Source organism: Sphaerodactylus townsendi, linkage group LG06, assembly GCF_021028975.2.
Source record: "Sphaerodactylus townsendi isolate TG3544 linkage group LG06, MPM_Stown_v2.3, whole genome shotgun sequence".
In the NCBI taxonomy this organism is placed as follows: Eukaryota; Metazoa; Chordata; class Lepidosauria; order Squamata; family Sphaerodactylidae; genus Sphaerodactylus; species Sphaerodactylus townsendi.
This window is the reverse complement of record NC_059430.1, coordinates 74322687-74339976: the sequence shown is the minus strand read 5'-3', so window position 1 is coordinate 74339976 and position 17290 is coordinate 74322687. Positions and strand designations below refer to the sequence as shown.

Below are 17290 nucleotides of genomic sequence, written 5' to 3'. Positions count from 1 at the left end.
CTACTGTGTGGGGGTGAATTTGTGTCCCCACACATGACAGGATGGCATGTGCCTGGGGCCATGTGACCCCACATGTCCCTGTGGGAGGTACATCCCCGAGCAAGCAGTAAGTGCACAAAAGCCCGGAATGATTAGCTCACGCCCATGGCACACTGGAGAATTGAACTCGGCTCTTGCCAGTTTTAGGCCAACACAATCACTATCCTGTAATCGCTATCTCTAGTAATTGGTTAGAAGAGGTGTCCCCAATGCACATCTGAGGGTGTCATAGTGCTAACCAACACCATCCCTGGTGCCTGAGTTTTTAGAAAGGAGATCTGAACAGATTAAAAAGAAAATTGGTTCTGGGGGTTTTTCCGGGCTGTGTGGCCATGGTCTGGTGGATCTTGTTTTTAATGTTTCGCCTGCATCTGTGGTTGGCATCTTCAGAGGTGTATCACAAAGGGAAGTCTGTTACACACTGTGTCCAGAGAGAGGGAAATGTTTGGGGTATATATTGTCCATGTCCCAGGGTGGGGAACCAATCAGTAAGTGTTTGTTATGCAAAGATAGTAATACAAATTTTGAAGAATTACTATTAGACTTATGCATAACCATAACTCCCTGTCATTTGGTGGTTGACTGTACCTTCTATAGTAGCCACTTTGTGGTTGGCTCTGCTTATCATGGCTACCATTTTCTAGTTACTCCCACCACTCTTTCAGAATTGCAGAGGAGTCTACAGACTGAATAAGAGTGTGGTGGGGACCCCTGGACTAGAGAATATAAGGAAAACAACCAGCAGTGGGCAAATCTGCCTGAAACTGGTTAGAATGCTGCCTATATCACATTTGAAATGTTGCTGGAAATGGGGAGCATAGGCTTGTAATCAGGCAGACTTTCTTGACTGACCTTTCTGGTGGCATCAGAGGTATTATGGCCTTGCATCAAAAATTTGTTGTACATAAAGCCAGCATTCAGAGGACGCCAGGAAAAGGAGTCTGCTCCCATGCATCCTAGAGAGATGCCTGGAACATTTAAAAGCATTATGTCATAGTGATAGTAGAAAATTCTTAAGTGATTATTAATATAAGTGAAACCGCTGGGTGAGGTCATCAGGGGGTTTGGAGTTGGGTGCCATCAATACACCGATGACATCAGTTCTATCTCTCTATTCCATCTGAGTCAGGTGAAGCTCTTCCTGTGCTGGATGCTTCCCTGGAAGTGGTGACAGACTAATTAGGACCAATAAACTGAAGGTGAATCCAAATAAGATGGAAGTTCTGTGGGTAGCAGCTCCTGAGATCATGGGGCACCCAGTGCTGGATAGGGAGGCATTGGCTCTGATGGATGGATGTGAGATCTGAGGGTACTCTTGGACTCAGTCCTGTCTCTCGAATCACAGGTGGCAGCAGTGGCTAGGAGCACCTACCAGCCGCAGCGGTTGGTTTGCTGGCTTTGTCTGTATTTGGACAGAGGGGACTTAGCTAAGATACTTCACTTTCTGGTAACTTCTTGTCTTGACTACTGCAATGCTCTCTACATGAAACTCCTCTTGAAGATAATCCAGAAGCTGGAGCTGGTACAGAATGCTGCAGCTAAACAGCTGACAGGTCATCCTGGCTGTGCACACATAAATCCACTCTTGAAAGATTTGCACTGGCTTCCTATTTGCTACTGGGCCCAATTCAAGATTTCGACATTGATGTTTGTGAGTGCCCCCTGCCAGCTACCCTTGCAAAGTAGGCCATCTTGGCCTCATAGAAGCTCAACTACCCTTTTGGACCAAACAGGACATGACTCCAGCTTCAGTTCATAAGCTCTTTACTTACATCAGGTAGTTAACTGCACTTCTGCAAGCTTGAGCTCCTACCCCACATCAACCCCTCCCCTCTTGTCCTGCCTCCCTTTTATCCCTCTCAGGAGGTTTCCTCTTGGCAGCTCCCTACTCCAGCCTCGTAGTGGCTGGCAAGCTGTCTGTCTTGCCTTGCTGGCCTGAGATTGGCTCTTCAGCCTTCCTGGCCCTCCTCTGCCACTAGGCCTCCTGAGAGGTTCTATTTTGCTCCATTAAGCGCACTGTCTGTGCATGTGCAAGTGTATTTGGGGAAATTTAACAACCCCTCCCCCCAATATTTTATTGTTGTTTTGAATTTTTTCTGCAAACATTGGTATTTTCTCCCAGTATGAAGAAAAATCTGTTTGGAGTCATAGTAAACCCAATCTGTTGACTTAGGTATCTGCAGATAAGAGAGTCAAGTCGCTACAGATACATAGACTTTATATAATCATGTATTTGAAACAAGAAGAATACAAACAAACTTGATACTATTTTTTTTAAAAAAATGGAACAGAATGGAAAGAACTACATGACTATATCAAAGAAATTTCTTTTTCCAACCGGATTGACCAGCATATCTGAAAAGTTTAACATACCAGTCCAACTGCCTTCTGAATAAGCCAACTGCTTTAAACCACAGCTCTGTAATTTTCCATGGTTTTCAAAGTGGTTAAAATGAGAAAAACCTTCATTAAGAGAGAAACTGTAGACCATTCAGAAACAATGTTAGGGCACAAGCTTCTGGAAAAACAAAGCCTATTTGCCCAATAGTCCACATTTCTAGAAGCCTCCTTGCTATCAAATTTCTGCACAATTTGTAGTTTATTTCTTAACTGAAGACATTTTTTTCTGGCTTGCTCATATGATCATATTGAAACCATTATTTTAAAACATTAGAGTTTCTCTTTTCCATTTTTCATCTAAAGATTACCAGATAAATGTTCAAGTATATAGCAGTACAATGATTACAGTTACACCCTTCCAAATCAGATTCCGACTGACTTAGAAGGGTATAACTTTAGTTTGGATTGCACTCAGTATACTAGTTAGGTGGGCTACAAGACATGCCAAGCACATAATGCCCTTTCAGCCGTGTAGACTCATGGTTTTGTACATACAGGTAGATATGTATGTTTAGAGTAAGAAACCAAATTCAAATTTTTTCTAAGTTCATAGGCTGAGGGGCTCAGTGAGTGATCTTCGATGAGTTATTGTTGGGTTGGTCTATTCAGACCTTCAAAATTGAATTAGTTGCATGTATGAGGTGATAGTATTGGGACCTTGTCTGTTGCCTCGACCACTAACCTCAGCCCTTACAGTGGAAAGTCTTACAAACCCCAAATCTGTACACAGATACCTATTCGATGTGAGGCCATGAACATGCACATAAAGCCTATACATATTTAATTTATTTTATCCACAACTCTGTACATATATTTTCTAAATGCAGGTTGAACTTTCATAGCCTTCCATGGTTCATACCCCAGTAGTCCATGATGTAGCTGATGCAGTGATAACATTTTTCTATTTAAGGAACCATAAGAGGTCCACATTTGTGCTACCTGCATTCAGGGTTCTCAAAACTGCTTCAACAAATACCGGGATATTTTGGAAGAGGTGTCTGGGGATGGTAAAGTTTGGGTAGGATGCAATATCACTTCCAGGTGATGCACCAGGATACCTCACCTAGTCTCGATGGTTTTTTATCATAAAAACTAGGGAGAATTCCTGGAGCATCACTTCATGAAGGGTGTTTTATGTTCTAAACTTCATCTCCTTGAAGGCAGGAAATTGGGACTGAGTGCAGGTAATTCCATGTCCTTAACAGAATGTCTATGAACTGATCTACTACGACTTTTCTGAATTATAGTACAACCCCCTAAATTAAGGTGACCAGACGTCCCGCTTTTGGCGGGACAGTCCCGCCTTAAACCAATCTGTCCCGCATCCTGCAGGGTTTTTTTAATTGTCCCGATTTTGCCTTCTGGGGCACTCCCCTTTTCCGCCCCGTCATAGGCCGGGAAACAGGGGAGCGCCCCAGAAGGCAGTGCGGCAGCCTAACGCGCACGCAGCCGCAGGAGCACACTGCCTTTTGGGGCGCTCCCCATTTTCCCGCCATGTCACAGGGCAGGAAACCGGGGAGCGCCCCAAAAGGCAGTGCGCTCCTGCGGCTGCGCGCACATGCGCATGTGCGTGCTCCCCGTCCCGGTTTAAAAAGGTGACAATCTGGTCACCTTACCCTAAATTTATATACAGAAATTACTTCAATATGATGGCAAAAGTGATTCTTCGCTGAGCAAAACAGGTACAACAGAAGAGTTGGTAACTCCCTAGCCAAGGAATATTTGTGGGCTTCCTGTTTTCCTTACCACAATTACAGGCAATCATAAACATCTAGGATGCTGCTGATCCCTTTTTCCTGTAACAGCTTCTTTTTCTGGAATGTGTTCACTACAGTGTCCTATAAATGAAAATTGTTTGCAATGACTGCATGCTTTGTTGAATACCAAAGGGAAATTTTACTTTCTAAGATTTCTCCCTCTTCCACCAACATCTACCCCCCACCCCCATACTCCTATACCTGAGATATAAGATGGACAGTTACAACTTGGACTATTTTTGTAATGTTGAAACTATCATACCCTGTGAAGTAAAACCCAGAGGTACACAATTGCCTTTTGTGGTAAGGCCCAAACAGGTGAGAATTCCCCTGTCAACCAGTAAAGGTCTGTAAACCACTGGTTGAGAACTATGGAGCTGGGTATTTATCAAGTTATGAATGAAAGAGCTTTCTTGCTGTGCTTATTTACTGACTTCATTTCATGTGGAAGATAGAAACATGCGTGTGTCCTTGAATAACCTTCGATCTTTCTGTTTTCAATTTCATCTCTTAGCATTTAGTGAAAAAGCCAGATGTATGTTCCCAAAAGACAAAGATTGAGTATGTATATGTGTATATATTATCATAGCAGGCCAAAGGCAACAAACAATGCTTGAATAACGCAAAAAACAGACTACCAACATATGCTAAAGTGCCACATACCAAATGCAGAAAAATAAGTGGTTGGTTTCCAAATAAATGCCTGTTCCTATGTGTATAGAAGTAAGTTCCAGTGATTTCAACAGAATTTATCTTTTAAATGTGTTTATGATTCCAGCCAATTTACAGTCCCAGTTTTCTGTAGGCAAAAATCCAAAATATTTCTCTTTATCACTCTGACTTGTATAGCCCAGACTGGCCTGAACTCATCAGATCTTGAAAGCTAAGTAGGCAGGGGCATAACGAGGCAAACTGTAGCCCTGGGCAAAACCTGAGTTGGATGCCCCCCTTCCCATGGGCAGCCACTCCACCATGACCAATTTTTTTTGCACCATTGGTGCCTGCAGGGGGTGCATTTTTAGACATATCAGCACCAAATTTTCAGCGTATCATCAGGAGACTGTCCTTATGCTACCCCCCAAGGTTTGGTGAGGTTTGGTTCAAGGAGTCCAAAGTTATAGACTCCCAAACGGGGTGCCCCATCCCCCATTGTTTTCTCATGAGATCCTGAAAGTGTTGAGACTGTGCCTTCAGAAATGTGCCCCCAGCGTGCAACCCCCATTGACAGCAATACAGAAAACTCAATGCAGAACAAAGATTCTTGGGCAAATTTCTGGGATGTTCCTGGGATGTTCCTGCATTTTTGGATGTATCGGCACCAAAATTTCAGGGTATCATCTGGAAAATGTCCTGATGGGACCCCCCAAATTTGGTGCAGTTTGGTTTAGGGGGTCCAAAGTTATGGACCCTCAAAGGGGGTGCCCCATCCCCCATTCTTTTCTAAGGAGATGGGGGCTACCCTTTTGAAGGTCCATAACTTTGGACCTCCTGAACCAAACTGCACCAAACTTGGGGGGTGCCATCATGACAGTCTGAAGATAATACCCTGACATTTTGGTGCTGATATGTCCAAAAGTGCACCCCCTGCAGGAACATCCCAGAAATTTGCCAAGAATCTTTGTTCTGCATTGAGTTTTCTGCATTGCTGTCAATAGGGGTTGCAGGCTTGGGGGGCACATTTCTGAAGGCACAGTCTCAAAACTTTCATGTTCTCATCAGGAGACTGCCCTAATGATACCCCCCAGGTTTGGTGCAGTTTGGTTCAGGGGGGCCAAAGTTATGGACCCTCAAAACTGTAGCCCCCATCTCCTATTAGCTCCCATTGGAAACAATGGGGGATGGGGGCACCCCCTTTGGGAGTCCATAACCTTGGACTCCTTGAACCAAACCTCACCAAACTTGGGGGGTAGCATAAGGACAGTCTCCTGATGATACGCTGAAAATTTGGTGCTGCACCCCCTGCAGGCAAAAAATGGAAAACCACTAAAAATACCCAAAAACGAACCCAGCATTTTGATGCCCCCCACAAGGTGGTGCCTTGGGCAGCTACCCACCTTGCCCAATGGGCATTTTGCCCCTGTAAGTAGGGTCAGCTCTGGTTAGTACTTGGATGGAAAAACCACCAAATAATACCAGGGTCGTGACACAGAGGCCGACAGTGCCGACCCATCTCTGAATGTCTCTTGCATTGAAAACCGTAAAGAGTTGCCATAAGTCAGTTACAAACTGATGACCAAAAAACAAAACAAACAAAAAGCACCCTGTCCTTATCTCCATCACAAGATCTGTATACCCTTATGATGTCTGGTTGCATAATACAACTTTATGAGGATCTCATAAACTTCCATTGTGGGCTTCAAATTCACAGGCACTGAACAAAGCCTGCAGGGGAGTGGCAGCTTTGACAAGCCCTCAAATCCAGGTCACCCCTTGCCAAATACGTGAAAACACTTACGGTATCATGTAAAGGAACAAAGTGCATAAGTATGAGGGTAAGATCTTTTTCATGCTTTTTCACACCAAAGCACAAGTACCCTTGCCCATGTAATACAAGGCTGACTTGGTTCCACATATTTGTCAGGGAGACTGGATAACAGCAGTTTCCAGTGAACAATGGTAAAAAATGGCATAGTGTTGTTGGATGGACAGGGAATCAGTCTTCCCTGCTCTCTAATTAGGTTCAAGCTGCATGGTTCCCTATACCCTCAAAATACACAGCAGCCAGAGCATCATGTGGCAGAAGGTATTTCCTTCCGTCTCTATTTTTCCAAGTGGATCCTGAATGACTTTCCTCCTCTATCACTCTTCAATTTGGCAGCATATTCCGAATTTTGAAAGGGATTTTCCATGAGTGTCATACTACTATAACCAGAAGTAATTTTGGAAGACAGCTTAGACAGCTTTGCAACCACTATTGAATAAATCTGCCTCTAAGGTTGCAATTCTAAAGACACTTTCCTGGAAGTAAGCCCACCAGGATTTACTTCTTAGTACACATATTAGAATTGCTCTCTCCCAGCAGCAGTTCCACCTTTCTAAGGCTGGTGACTATAATCCAGTTTAAAATTTTATTTATTTATTTAAAATATTCACATGTCACTGCACAATATAAAAATATAAAAAAGCACAAAATCACTGCACTGTAGCTCTCGTGCAAGAGAAAGCGTGAATGTGTGCATATATGTCTCTTTTAAAAATTATTTCTTAAAAATAGGTATTTGGATTCAGGCCCAGTGCAGAGAGAGGGTGCAAATACTAAAAGCAGCTGGTGATGACTCAACCCCCTGAAGGAATACAGCTGAAGAAGACACACCTCACAGCTAATAGTTTTGGCACACCATCTGCTACTGTGCAAATGTAGCTAGGACCCAAAAGATCATGTAATATGAGGAACTTTCCCCCGCTTTCTTGAAGAAACCCAGAATTCAAATCTGTCAAGTTGGTCATATTCAGAAGCAAATTATGAATTGGGGAGTGGGGGGGGGGTGAAGGGGTGGGGGGGAGCGGGGGGGAGAACAAGAAACAGTGCCTCATAAATAGCTGCTCCTACAAGAAATGGAAGTCAGATACATAGTCCCACAACAGATGCCCTCCCCAATGTTTTGGGTGTTGATTTCTTTAGCCTTATCAAGAAACTACATTTTTTCTACTGAAGAGACCACAAGGAAAATTAAGAGAAACACTGTATCCATGGCAGTTTTCCAAGCTCTGCAGACTTTGCCACATGATGCAATGAAGATCCCAGAACCACAGCCGGATTTCTGTAGGCCAGAAACTAAGGGAGTATACAGTGGCTATCTGCCAACTAAGCATCAGGCTCACCACATGCGTCCATCAGCTCAGAGAATGGAATGAAAATAAATTTGCTCCTGGCAAAATTGTTTCTTCACAATAATTCAAAAATATAGAGAGAGCATTCAGCTGGCTGTAAACAGAAAAGTGAGGTTTAGCCTTAAAATTCACATGGAACATTAAATTAGTAACATTAAATTAGAAAATTCTTCCAGAAAAGAAGAAATCAAACTGGCCCAGCAGACAATGAAGAGGATATCCTGATGAAGAGCGAAGACAGTAAAACAATAGAAAGGTGCTTTATTTAGATTTTAAAATGTCATTCTGTGTGACTGTGAAAGATACACCCTTGAGGAATCTATAACCTTTTATAGTTAGACACTGATTCTGTGACAGCAGACCATTCAGTGTTCATCTGACTTTATTTACAGGACTTAACAGACTATGTACTCCCATATGAACCTACCCAGCCTCTATGGTCATCATCAGAAACCTTGCTTTGGGTGCCACTACCAACTGAAACCAGATTGTTGCCAAACCAATCTATGGTGGGCTAGGGAACCCTGTTTGAAGGACAGTGGTGTTGCTACCCATCTCTGCCAATCCTTTGGGTGTCTAGCAATGCAGTGCCAAAATGGCGAACCCATTCTTTACATTGGCTCAGTGTACCCACAAGGAAAAAGAACCATGTCTGGACTTGTCCCCCTTCAAATTATCCTTGTATAATGCCTCTCGCACACCCTTTCTGAATTAAGTGAACACAATGACTGCCCTGGGAAGCATTCCCATCTCCAGTTCTGGACTATACACCCCTGTGAAGACAATGGATGTGTTAATGTGCTTGCCTGTCCACTGTTATTCTAACTCAATGCTATTTCCTCTGACTAATACCTTTAATGACCACCTCATTTGCATTGTCATTGTCCCTTAGCTGTAATTTTATCAGCTACCTCCCCCCTTGGAGGCACTCCTGAGCTTGGAACATCAAGCTGATACCTCAACCCATTAGATCAACAACCCAATCATTAAGGGTCTGTCTCCTGTCCCCGGAAATTAAGGGTCACTCTGCATAATCTTGAGGGTCCTTTTTTCTTCCAGTAGCCAGTGTTCAATATCTCTGGACACCTCTCTATCTGTGATATTGTTGCACAATGCATTATTCTTCCTCAGCTGTGCTCATCAGACCATTCTGTTCCAAAATCAAGCGATTATAATCCTTATTTCCCCAACTCTCTCATCTATTCCAGATCTATCCCCTCACAACTACTTATGCCCTAGCACTGTATGTGTGTTCTACTGCTTTGGTTATTGTTTGCTTGTGTATCCCCAATATCCCTTAACAAAAATTGATAAACTTTATTCACTCTCCTGCAAGTTTCTTGCAAAAGCTGATTTCTGTATAAATAGGTAATCAAGGTCTCGATCTTGCCTGACCTTTTGTGAAACCAAGAGTCTGCTCTTGCTAATTCCCCATTCTAAAATGGGGAGACATTCACCACTTCGGGTAACAAGATGATTGGCTACCTGAGAAAAGACTCTCAGTCATGGCACCAAATTATGGAATTCCTTCCCCAGGGAAATCTGACTATCTCCTTCTATCATTGCCTTCCAGAAGAGGCTGAATACTTTTTATTTTGTCTGCTGTTCCCTCACTGATTTTCATTGACCTTCCTTCCTATTCATGTGTCTACAGTTGCTTTAATCATTTTGTTTTGTGTATATCTATGTATGCTTGTAACTTGTTTTTACTTGATTTTGCTCAACATCTTGAGGACCCTAAGTGCTTGGAAAGGCAGCATAAATAAATAAGACTAAGGCAGAACTCTCACATTTTCCTTCTGTTTTTGTTGTAACTTTATTTTATTTTAGATTTTTTTTACCACTGAACAATGCTCCCCTCATTTTCTTGAAGACACTGTCTAATTCTAAATCTGAGGCCACTAGAATTATCACCCTTTCAAAATCAATAGACTTAGAAGAGTGTAACACTGTTTAGGATTGCACTGTTAATCCGGTAACAAAAGTGGAATGTATAGGCATGACAATATCAATATGCAATGCTGAATAAAGATATTATGCAGAGGTTCTCTCTGGAAGAGACAGCTATCCTAGTACACATGATGATAGGAATCCATATTTATTTATTTATTTATTTAGATTTATTCCCTGGCATATACTGCAGTCTCAGGGTGTGTTACAATAAAAGCATCAGTTACAAAAAAAAAAGATTTCCTAGATGTAATTTAGCTGGAAAAGGTCACTGGAGGGGTGAGATAGGTGAAGTTTTGACAGTGAAAAAGAAAAAGGGATTAACCCTGATCCTTTGTTGATTGCCTGATTTAAAAAATGGTTGCCCTAGGTTCTTTTGTGCCCTCATGTGGGAGTGGAACAGGTATACACAGTGAAGTTAACTAGGCCCTTTAAAAAAAATCCCCTCTATAATACCCGAATCAATATCATTTGTTGCAACTACTTTTTGCAGCTAAAGTATGCATCAGAAGATCTGACATCATGTGTAGCTTCACAAAGTATGTCACTCATATTTACAGGCATTTTTGTTATTATTTCAGATGTTTCTGGGTTGACTCCCAACTCAGGCTGAAAATTGATAATTGTCCTTTCAATTGTCCTTTCAATTCTCACATTTATAGGGAATTGGCTAATATCAGAAGCAAATGTGCCAAAAATTCTTTTGCAAATAGCAGTTATCTCATTTTGTCCAGTTACTCCCCTTTCTGTCCCCAATGTACTAGTATAATTGCATAATGCAAAAACTCAATTGGACCACATTAAGTTAGGCAGGAAAATGAACCAGTACACTACTTTCATTCTTTCTCCATAATAATTATCTATAAAACAGATTTTCATGTCAGCATTTTTATTCAGTTGTATGCCAGTATACAGAAGTCAAAGTTGATCTCATGAAGTAATTTGTGGAAGAAAATCAGAATTTTTACCTGGAAATGTTCTCAGTATCTGGCATAGTCCTTCTTTTCTGCAAAGGAGATGTCCTATTTGAGGGAGAACATTTGCCTAAAAATAATGAGAAAAATTGTGGTTATTTTCCTTCTTAAACTTAGCATTCATTTTCATTCAGCCTGTGCCAAGATGCTGGTAAACTGTGGGAAGAACTAGGATAAAGAGAGAGAAGATGTACAGGAAATAAATAGCCTCCACACTGTTCAATCACACAGTGTGATGCCACAGAAAAATACACCGGAAAAATATTTCTACCATACATCAAGGGAATCACAGATCAAATAGGGAAACTGATGAAAAAGCATTACCTACAGACCATCTTCAAACCCACCAGGAAAATACACAAATGCTACGCTCAGCAAAGGACAAAAGAAACACACACACACACACACCCAACTTCTGCAGGAGTATATCACATACCCTGTAGCTGTGGAAAGGTCTACATAGGAACCACAAAACGCAGCATTCGGACCCATATTAAGGAACACGAAAGACACTGTCAGCTTAACCATCCTGAAAAATCTGCAGTTGCAGAACATGTGTTAAACAAAACTGGACAGAATATTTTATTTGAGAACACTGAACAATTCAGAAGCTTACTATGTTAGACTGCACAGGGAGGCCATTGAAATTCACAAACACCAGGACAACTTCAATAAGAAAGAAGAGATGTTAAAAATTAACAAAGCCTGGCTCCCAGTACTTAAAATATGGACTAATAACCCCACCCGCAATACAGTGCACTCAACCACACCTTTGCGTAGCAAGTTCCACCCAAACGCTTAATGATTGGTTCCCCACCCTGGGACATGGACAATATACCCCACTAAACTTTCCCTTCTCACTTAGACACAGTGTGAAACAGACTTTTCTCTGTGATACACCTCTGAAGATGCCAGCCACAGATGCAGGCGAAACGTTAGGAACAAAATCCACCAGACCACGGCCACAAAGCCTAGAAAACCCACCAGAACCAAACTATTTCAAGTTCAGAAGAAGGGAAATATTGACTACGATTTTGAAATGTACAGTCTCTCTTTCCCTCTCTGGCATTCATTCAAAAACATTACTGATTGTCATTTGCTTTTCATGGGTGTAGCTTCTGACAATCCTGACCACATAAATCTAGGAAAGATTTTTGTAAAAGGGCACGAAGAAAACAAAATTATTAAGCCAAGCCTGTTCAGGAAAAGAAAATATATGACTCCCACTTAACACTAAGAAGAACTGGCCCGTGTTCCCTTTAAAATGCTGAGTGTATGTTCCACACTATGTTTTGTATTATTGCCAAGCATTCTTCACTCAATGAGACACTTGTGTAAATTTCTTTGGAATTCTATATTTTCCTGCAATGTGTGACAGCTGAATTCCAGTTGTGGGTGGCATAACTACAGAGATTCACTTGAGGTAACAACAAAATGACTCACAACAAAACAGTTGAAAGCCATCTGGGAGCTAATTTTGGAGAGGAAAGAAAGAAAGAAAGAAAGAAAGAAAGAAAGAAAGAAAGAAAGAAAGAAAGAAAGAAAGAAAGAAAGAAAGAAAGAAAGAAAGAAAGAAAGAAAGAACATTTTTTGCACAAACCTTTTAAAACCTTTTAAGGCAGGAAATAAAATGTTTCCTTTGTGGAGTTCCACATTGTTTTTTCCCCTTTTGGTTCTACAAACATTTTATTTACAGCCTGGAAATGTTTTATTTGAATCCCCTTTTAAAACAATTATTTGTTGAAATATTTTCAAGACATCTTCCATCACTGTGTGGGCATATTTAAAAGGTTTCAGCTTTCCTGTTGCCATTTTTCATGCCTCGGTGCCATCCCTGAATGTTTTCCTTGGTGCCATTTTATTGCATCCTTGAACATACCTAGTTACCTATCGCTTCTTTATTCATAATTTCTGTGATTTTTCTCCTGGGGGGTGGGTGGGTAAATCTTCAAACCATCAAATACACATAGCTACAGAGAATTGCAGCCAAGAAGCATTGAAGCAATGAAGCATCAATTCTACAAATAACCCAAAAAGGGGGGGGGGACTACCTCAAAGTGACCATGAATCATTTCAAGGTGGTGAGTGTGGACAAACATCGTGATAGGGGGGGTGGGATCAAGATGTTTTGCAAATGTTTTAGGTGATTTGTGCGGGCGGGCAGGCGGGAGGGAGGGAAGGAAGGAAGGAAATTGGTTGGTTGTGGCATCACACTGACTTTTCAGTTAGCATCAGACAGAACTAAGCACATCTTCGACTTTCCACAAAACCACTTTATACCAAGTCAGATATTGCCACATCTAGCCCAGTGTCTGCCAGTTAAGATCTGCCATACACACCTTGGTCTCTCTGCTCTTGCCTCCACAGGTGAGGCTGGTGGCAACCAGAAACAGGCCCTTTTTATTCTTTAAATATCTTTACATTTATTAGCTTCCCTCCCCCCAAGGGCTCAGGGTGGTGTACAGCAAAATAATATAAGATACAGTAGTAGTAGCACATAATATATGATACAGTAGTAGCAGCACATAATTTGTGGGATGTTGCGACGAAGCCCCCCCCCCCCCCCCCCACACACACACCTTCTTATCTTCTTCAGGCATGGAACTGATCACTTACTTGTCCTGTCAATTTTTCCTGCCTTTTTCCTGCCTTTTCCCCTTCAGAATGATGGTATTGGAAGGTAGGAAGTGCTTTCCCTGAGCCCTGTGACACAGCCTGAATGTGAGGGATGCCCTCTGACTTTTATTTTCCTTTCCTGGCACATCCCGCACTAAGGCACACTAAAATAAATATTCTGAGGCAGAAGTACACTTTAAAAGTAACACAGATTTTTTTAAACAGAGTAGATGGGAAATTGAGGAATATAAACTTGGAGATGGATAGATGATGCAAATAAGGCAGAAGGCAAGAGAAATATATACACTAATTACATAAGAGTTTGGCACAGAGGTTTAGAGTTTTTGGTTTCTTCAGTACAGCACTTAAGATTATTCAGTTATAGTTCACTTTAGATGTTGTCTCCATAGATATTACTATGCTGGATTTTAATTAATATCTTTTAATGTTTTGTTTCTGTTATTTTTTAATTTGGACAGGTTCCTGGAGAAGCAGTGTAAAGTTTTTCTAAACAAAAATAAATAATAGTCTGACAAGATATGGCCACTAACTGGCCCTTCAGAGGTGCAGAGAGAAATGATCATTTCTAGTTCTTGAGGCGCCTAGTCAAAATTAAAAATGACAAGGCATGATGCCCATAAAAACAAGTTGAGAAACTTGCCAAATGCCAAAAAATTCTTGTGTCTAAATGTGAGGCACACTTTGAGCTCAAGACACAGGCCAAATTGCCACCAACTGGCCCTACAACCAGTTGGCCCTGATCCTCCAGAGTCTCTGGTTCAATGATCTTTCCCTATTATAATTTAACCAGGGACAACTAGAACTGCACACAGAAAGGCCTGGGTTAACTTATACTGAGAGCAGGACTGGTCAAGACATTTAAAACCTATGACCAGATCTCTCATTCCTTTAGTAGCAGCCCCAGAAAGAGGATTAAACCGAATAAAGTCTGTTTAATAAAGTAACACTCTCTGTTCAAGATGCTTTCCTCACATAAGTTACTAATTACTGAAGCTGCTTTTTCATTTAATGGAAAGCTACACAAAGGTCTTCCCAGCGGAACAATCCCTGACCCAAATGATTCATAATGTCTCATGTACAGACCATTGGTTTATCCTGCTGTGTTGCCTATTCTGACCAACAGCAGCATTCCAAGGTCATAAGCCTAAAAACCAAAAACCATTAAATTCTGGCGATTGAATCTGGGACCTTATGCATGCAATGGATGTGTTCCATTTTCTAACAATTAACACACACTTGTAGTAGATGTAGTAAGAGTGAAAATATATCTTAATGTTGGCATCAAGTAATGTGCATGGTAGAGCTGTGAAATAAATATCTAAATCAAAAAGTCCAATATTTTTTAAATTGATAATTACTTAAGGCAATGGTTCCTAACATTGTATGTGTCCTCCAGTGTTTTTCCTGGCACCCGATTGCTTCTTTCCCAAAGTGAAGAACCAATCCAGATGCTTCAGAAGAGCCTAGGAGGCATTATTTTTCCATCTACAGGGAGTCCATTTGGAAACAGTTGCATCCAATGTAGAACCTCCTTATATTTTGTGATTGGTCTCAAACCCCATGGTAGCCATTTTCTTATGGGGCCCACAACCTGTGTTCAAAATTCCAAAAGAGCCTACAGATGCAACAACATTGGGGACTTGTGATTTAAGGCAATGCCAATAACCATGACTCTTTGGAACCATACCTTCTGCAATAACATTGTCTGATGTGAGTCCAATGTAGCTAAGCAGTTTTCATATTCAGCTTTGCTGGAGGACAAGCAAATCATAAGTTCCCAGGAGTTTAATTCATCTGTAAAAAATAAAAGAAAGAGATGCACAATGAAAAAGAATTATGAAGACATTCTAGTCTGAGAAAAACGTGAACTGGGGCATTCCAGAAAAACATGAACTGGGGCTATTCTGTTGGTGTCAGAATCCCAAAAACTGAAACAAACTCATGTATAAGAACAGTAGTTTATGTAAGTAACAGTGAGAACTACAGTTAGAATTCTGTATTCTTAAGAGTCCTTCATCCACTGGAGAAATAATGTGAAATTGTAGTGGTGCTTGAAGTGATACCATATTTTGGGTGTTTTACGTCTAGGAGTTATATAATGTACTTGCACTAACATGCAGAGCAAAACAGAGAGGAATTGGTTTATTTAGAAATGAGAGGCAATTCTGCTTTTTTTGTTCTGTCATACATAATTCTATTTGGACGCACAAATATATTAAATATATTTATTCACAAAATACCTTTTCCAGAGTCTTTTGTTGGCTACCCAAATGTCAATATGGCAGAAAAAGAATATACTCACATTAAAAAAACTACCAAGATTTAACACAAAAACAGCCAGCCAGTGATAGGTTCATTTCTTTTACTATGCAATCAGAATCCTCATAGTAAAACTGGCTATGCTCATGGCATAGGAGAGCGAATTTCTCACTTGGTCCCTAGTGACCTATCTCTGTATTTCATTTTTTTACTAGCATGGCTAGAACTTTAATTGATTCTTAAGCCAAGTATCATTGTGACTACACCTTTCTCAGAGGCTCCGAACAACAATTACTCTTTCTTTTCAGTCGGAAGCATGACATAGCCTTATACGAAACCACACAGCCCAAGTGACATCACTTGGAAAAAGTGCTATTCTGTTGGAGTCAGAATCCCAAAAACTGAAACAAACTCATGTATAAGAACAGTAGTTTATTGAGTATTGAGGATCTTCTCTGGTCATGCCAGAACTGAGGTTTGCCCGTGCAAAACCCAGTAGTTAAAGTAGCTTGCACCCCCCATCCTGGGAAAGCATGCCCAAAAGGAACTGTGAAAGAGATAACAGTAGAAATGGCCAGGCACTGACCTTGAGCAGCACCTGGTACACTATAACATCATACAGAAGACAGTTGAAAGTCAGTTAGAAATGCAATTAACCACCCCCAGCATACAGAAAGCAGCAATAGCAAAATCCCCATAATAACAGGCCTCCTGACAGTTGGGCCCTTTGAATCCATTGAGAGATGGTTGGTTCAGCCCCATTTTGTTCTTGTTGAAGGCTAGAACTGCAGCTACATTAAGCAAAAGAAATAGGTGGGGCTCAGCCCTGTACATCAGCTGGTGCTAGGATCTTTACCCCTTTCTCATCCACCCCCATATTAATAGTACTTCATAGGATCTGTTTCCAAGTATTCATATTCTTGGTGGCCTGCGGTACAAGTTAAGCCGAATATTTATAAATGGGATCTCAGAGTCCAACCAGATATTCCAGTTCCTTCAGCTCCCAATTATCTTGCAGAGATTATCAAGCCAATTCAAAATTAAACCCAAGGGAAAGGTTTAAATCTCACCACACTTTTCCTGTTCTGAAGTGGCCCCAGTGGGGAAATTTTAGTACAGCTCTATCAATACACATAAGTTCCTGCAACCCCCTCCTGAATCATTTCAGATAGCATAGGTTCTGATATGAACTGAGCCTTGAGCATGGTTATGGAAATAAAAGGTTAGCCTTTTATTCTTACATAGATCAAAACTTTTACCAAGATAGCAGATGAAAATAAAATTATATTATTTTCATATATTGTACTTTCCATTTGGATTGTTTAAGGACTATTAAGTATTGATAGATAAATAATTAGTTGGCATAGAATTGACAAACTTTTTTTCATCTGAAGAACTTTTGGAGATAATATTTTACTAATGGAGACACCAAAGCAGAAAACC

At 41.0% G+C, this 17290-nt stretch overlaps 1 protein-coding gene across 2 annotated transcripts in view; it reads right to left on the bottom strand.

Annotated features, from left to right (window-relative positions):
• The window catches only part of CPED1 (cadherin like and PC-esterase domain containing 1), a 113002-nt gene that overhangs the window by 68645 nt on the left and 27067 nt on the right, over nucleotides 1–17290 (bottom strand). For both annotated transcript variants that reach the window (XM_048500466.1, XM_048500467.1), the window contains exons 3-4: nucleotides 15276–15382; nucleotides 10946–11021 (exon numbers count right to left, since the gene is read on the bottom strand). In XM_048500466.1, the coding sequence (XP_048356423.1) occupies nucleotides 10946–11021; nucleotides 15276–15382 (183 nt within the window). The remainder of the gene's footprint in view (nucleotides 1–10945; nucleotides 11022–15275; nucleotides 15383–17290) is intronic.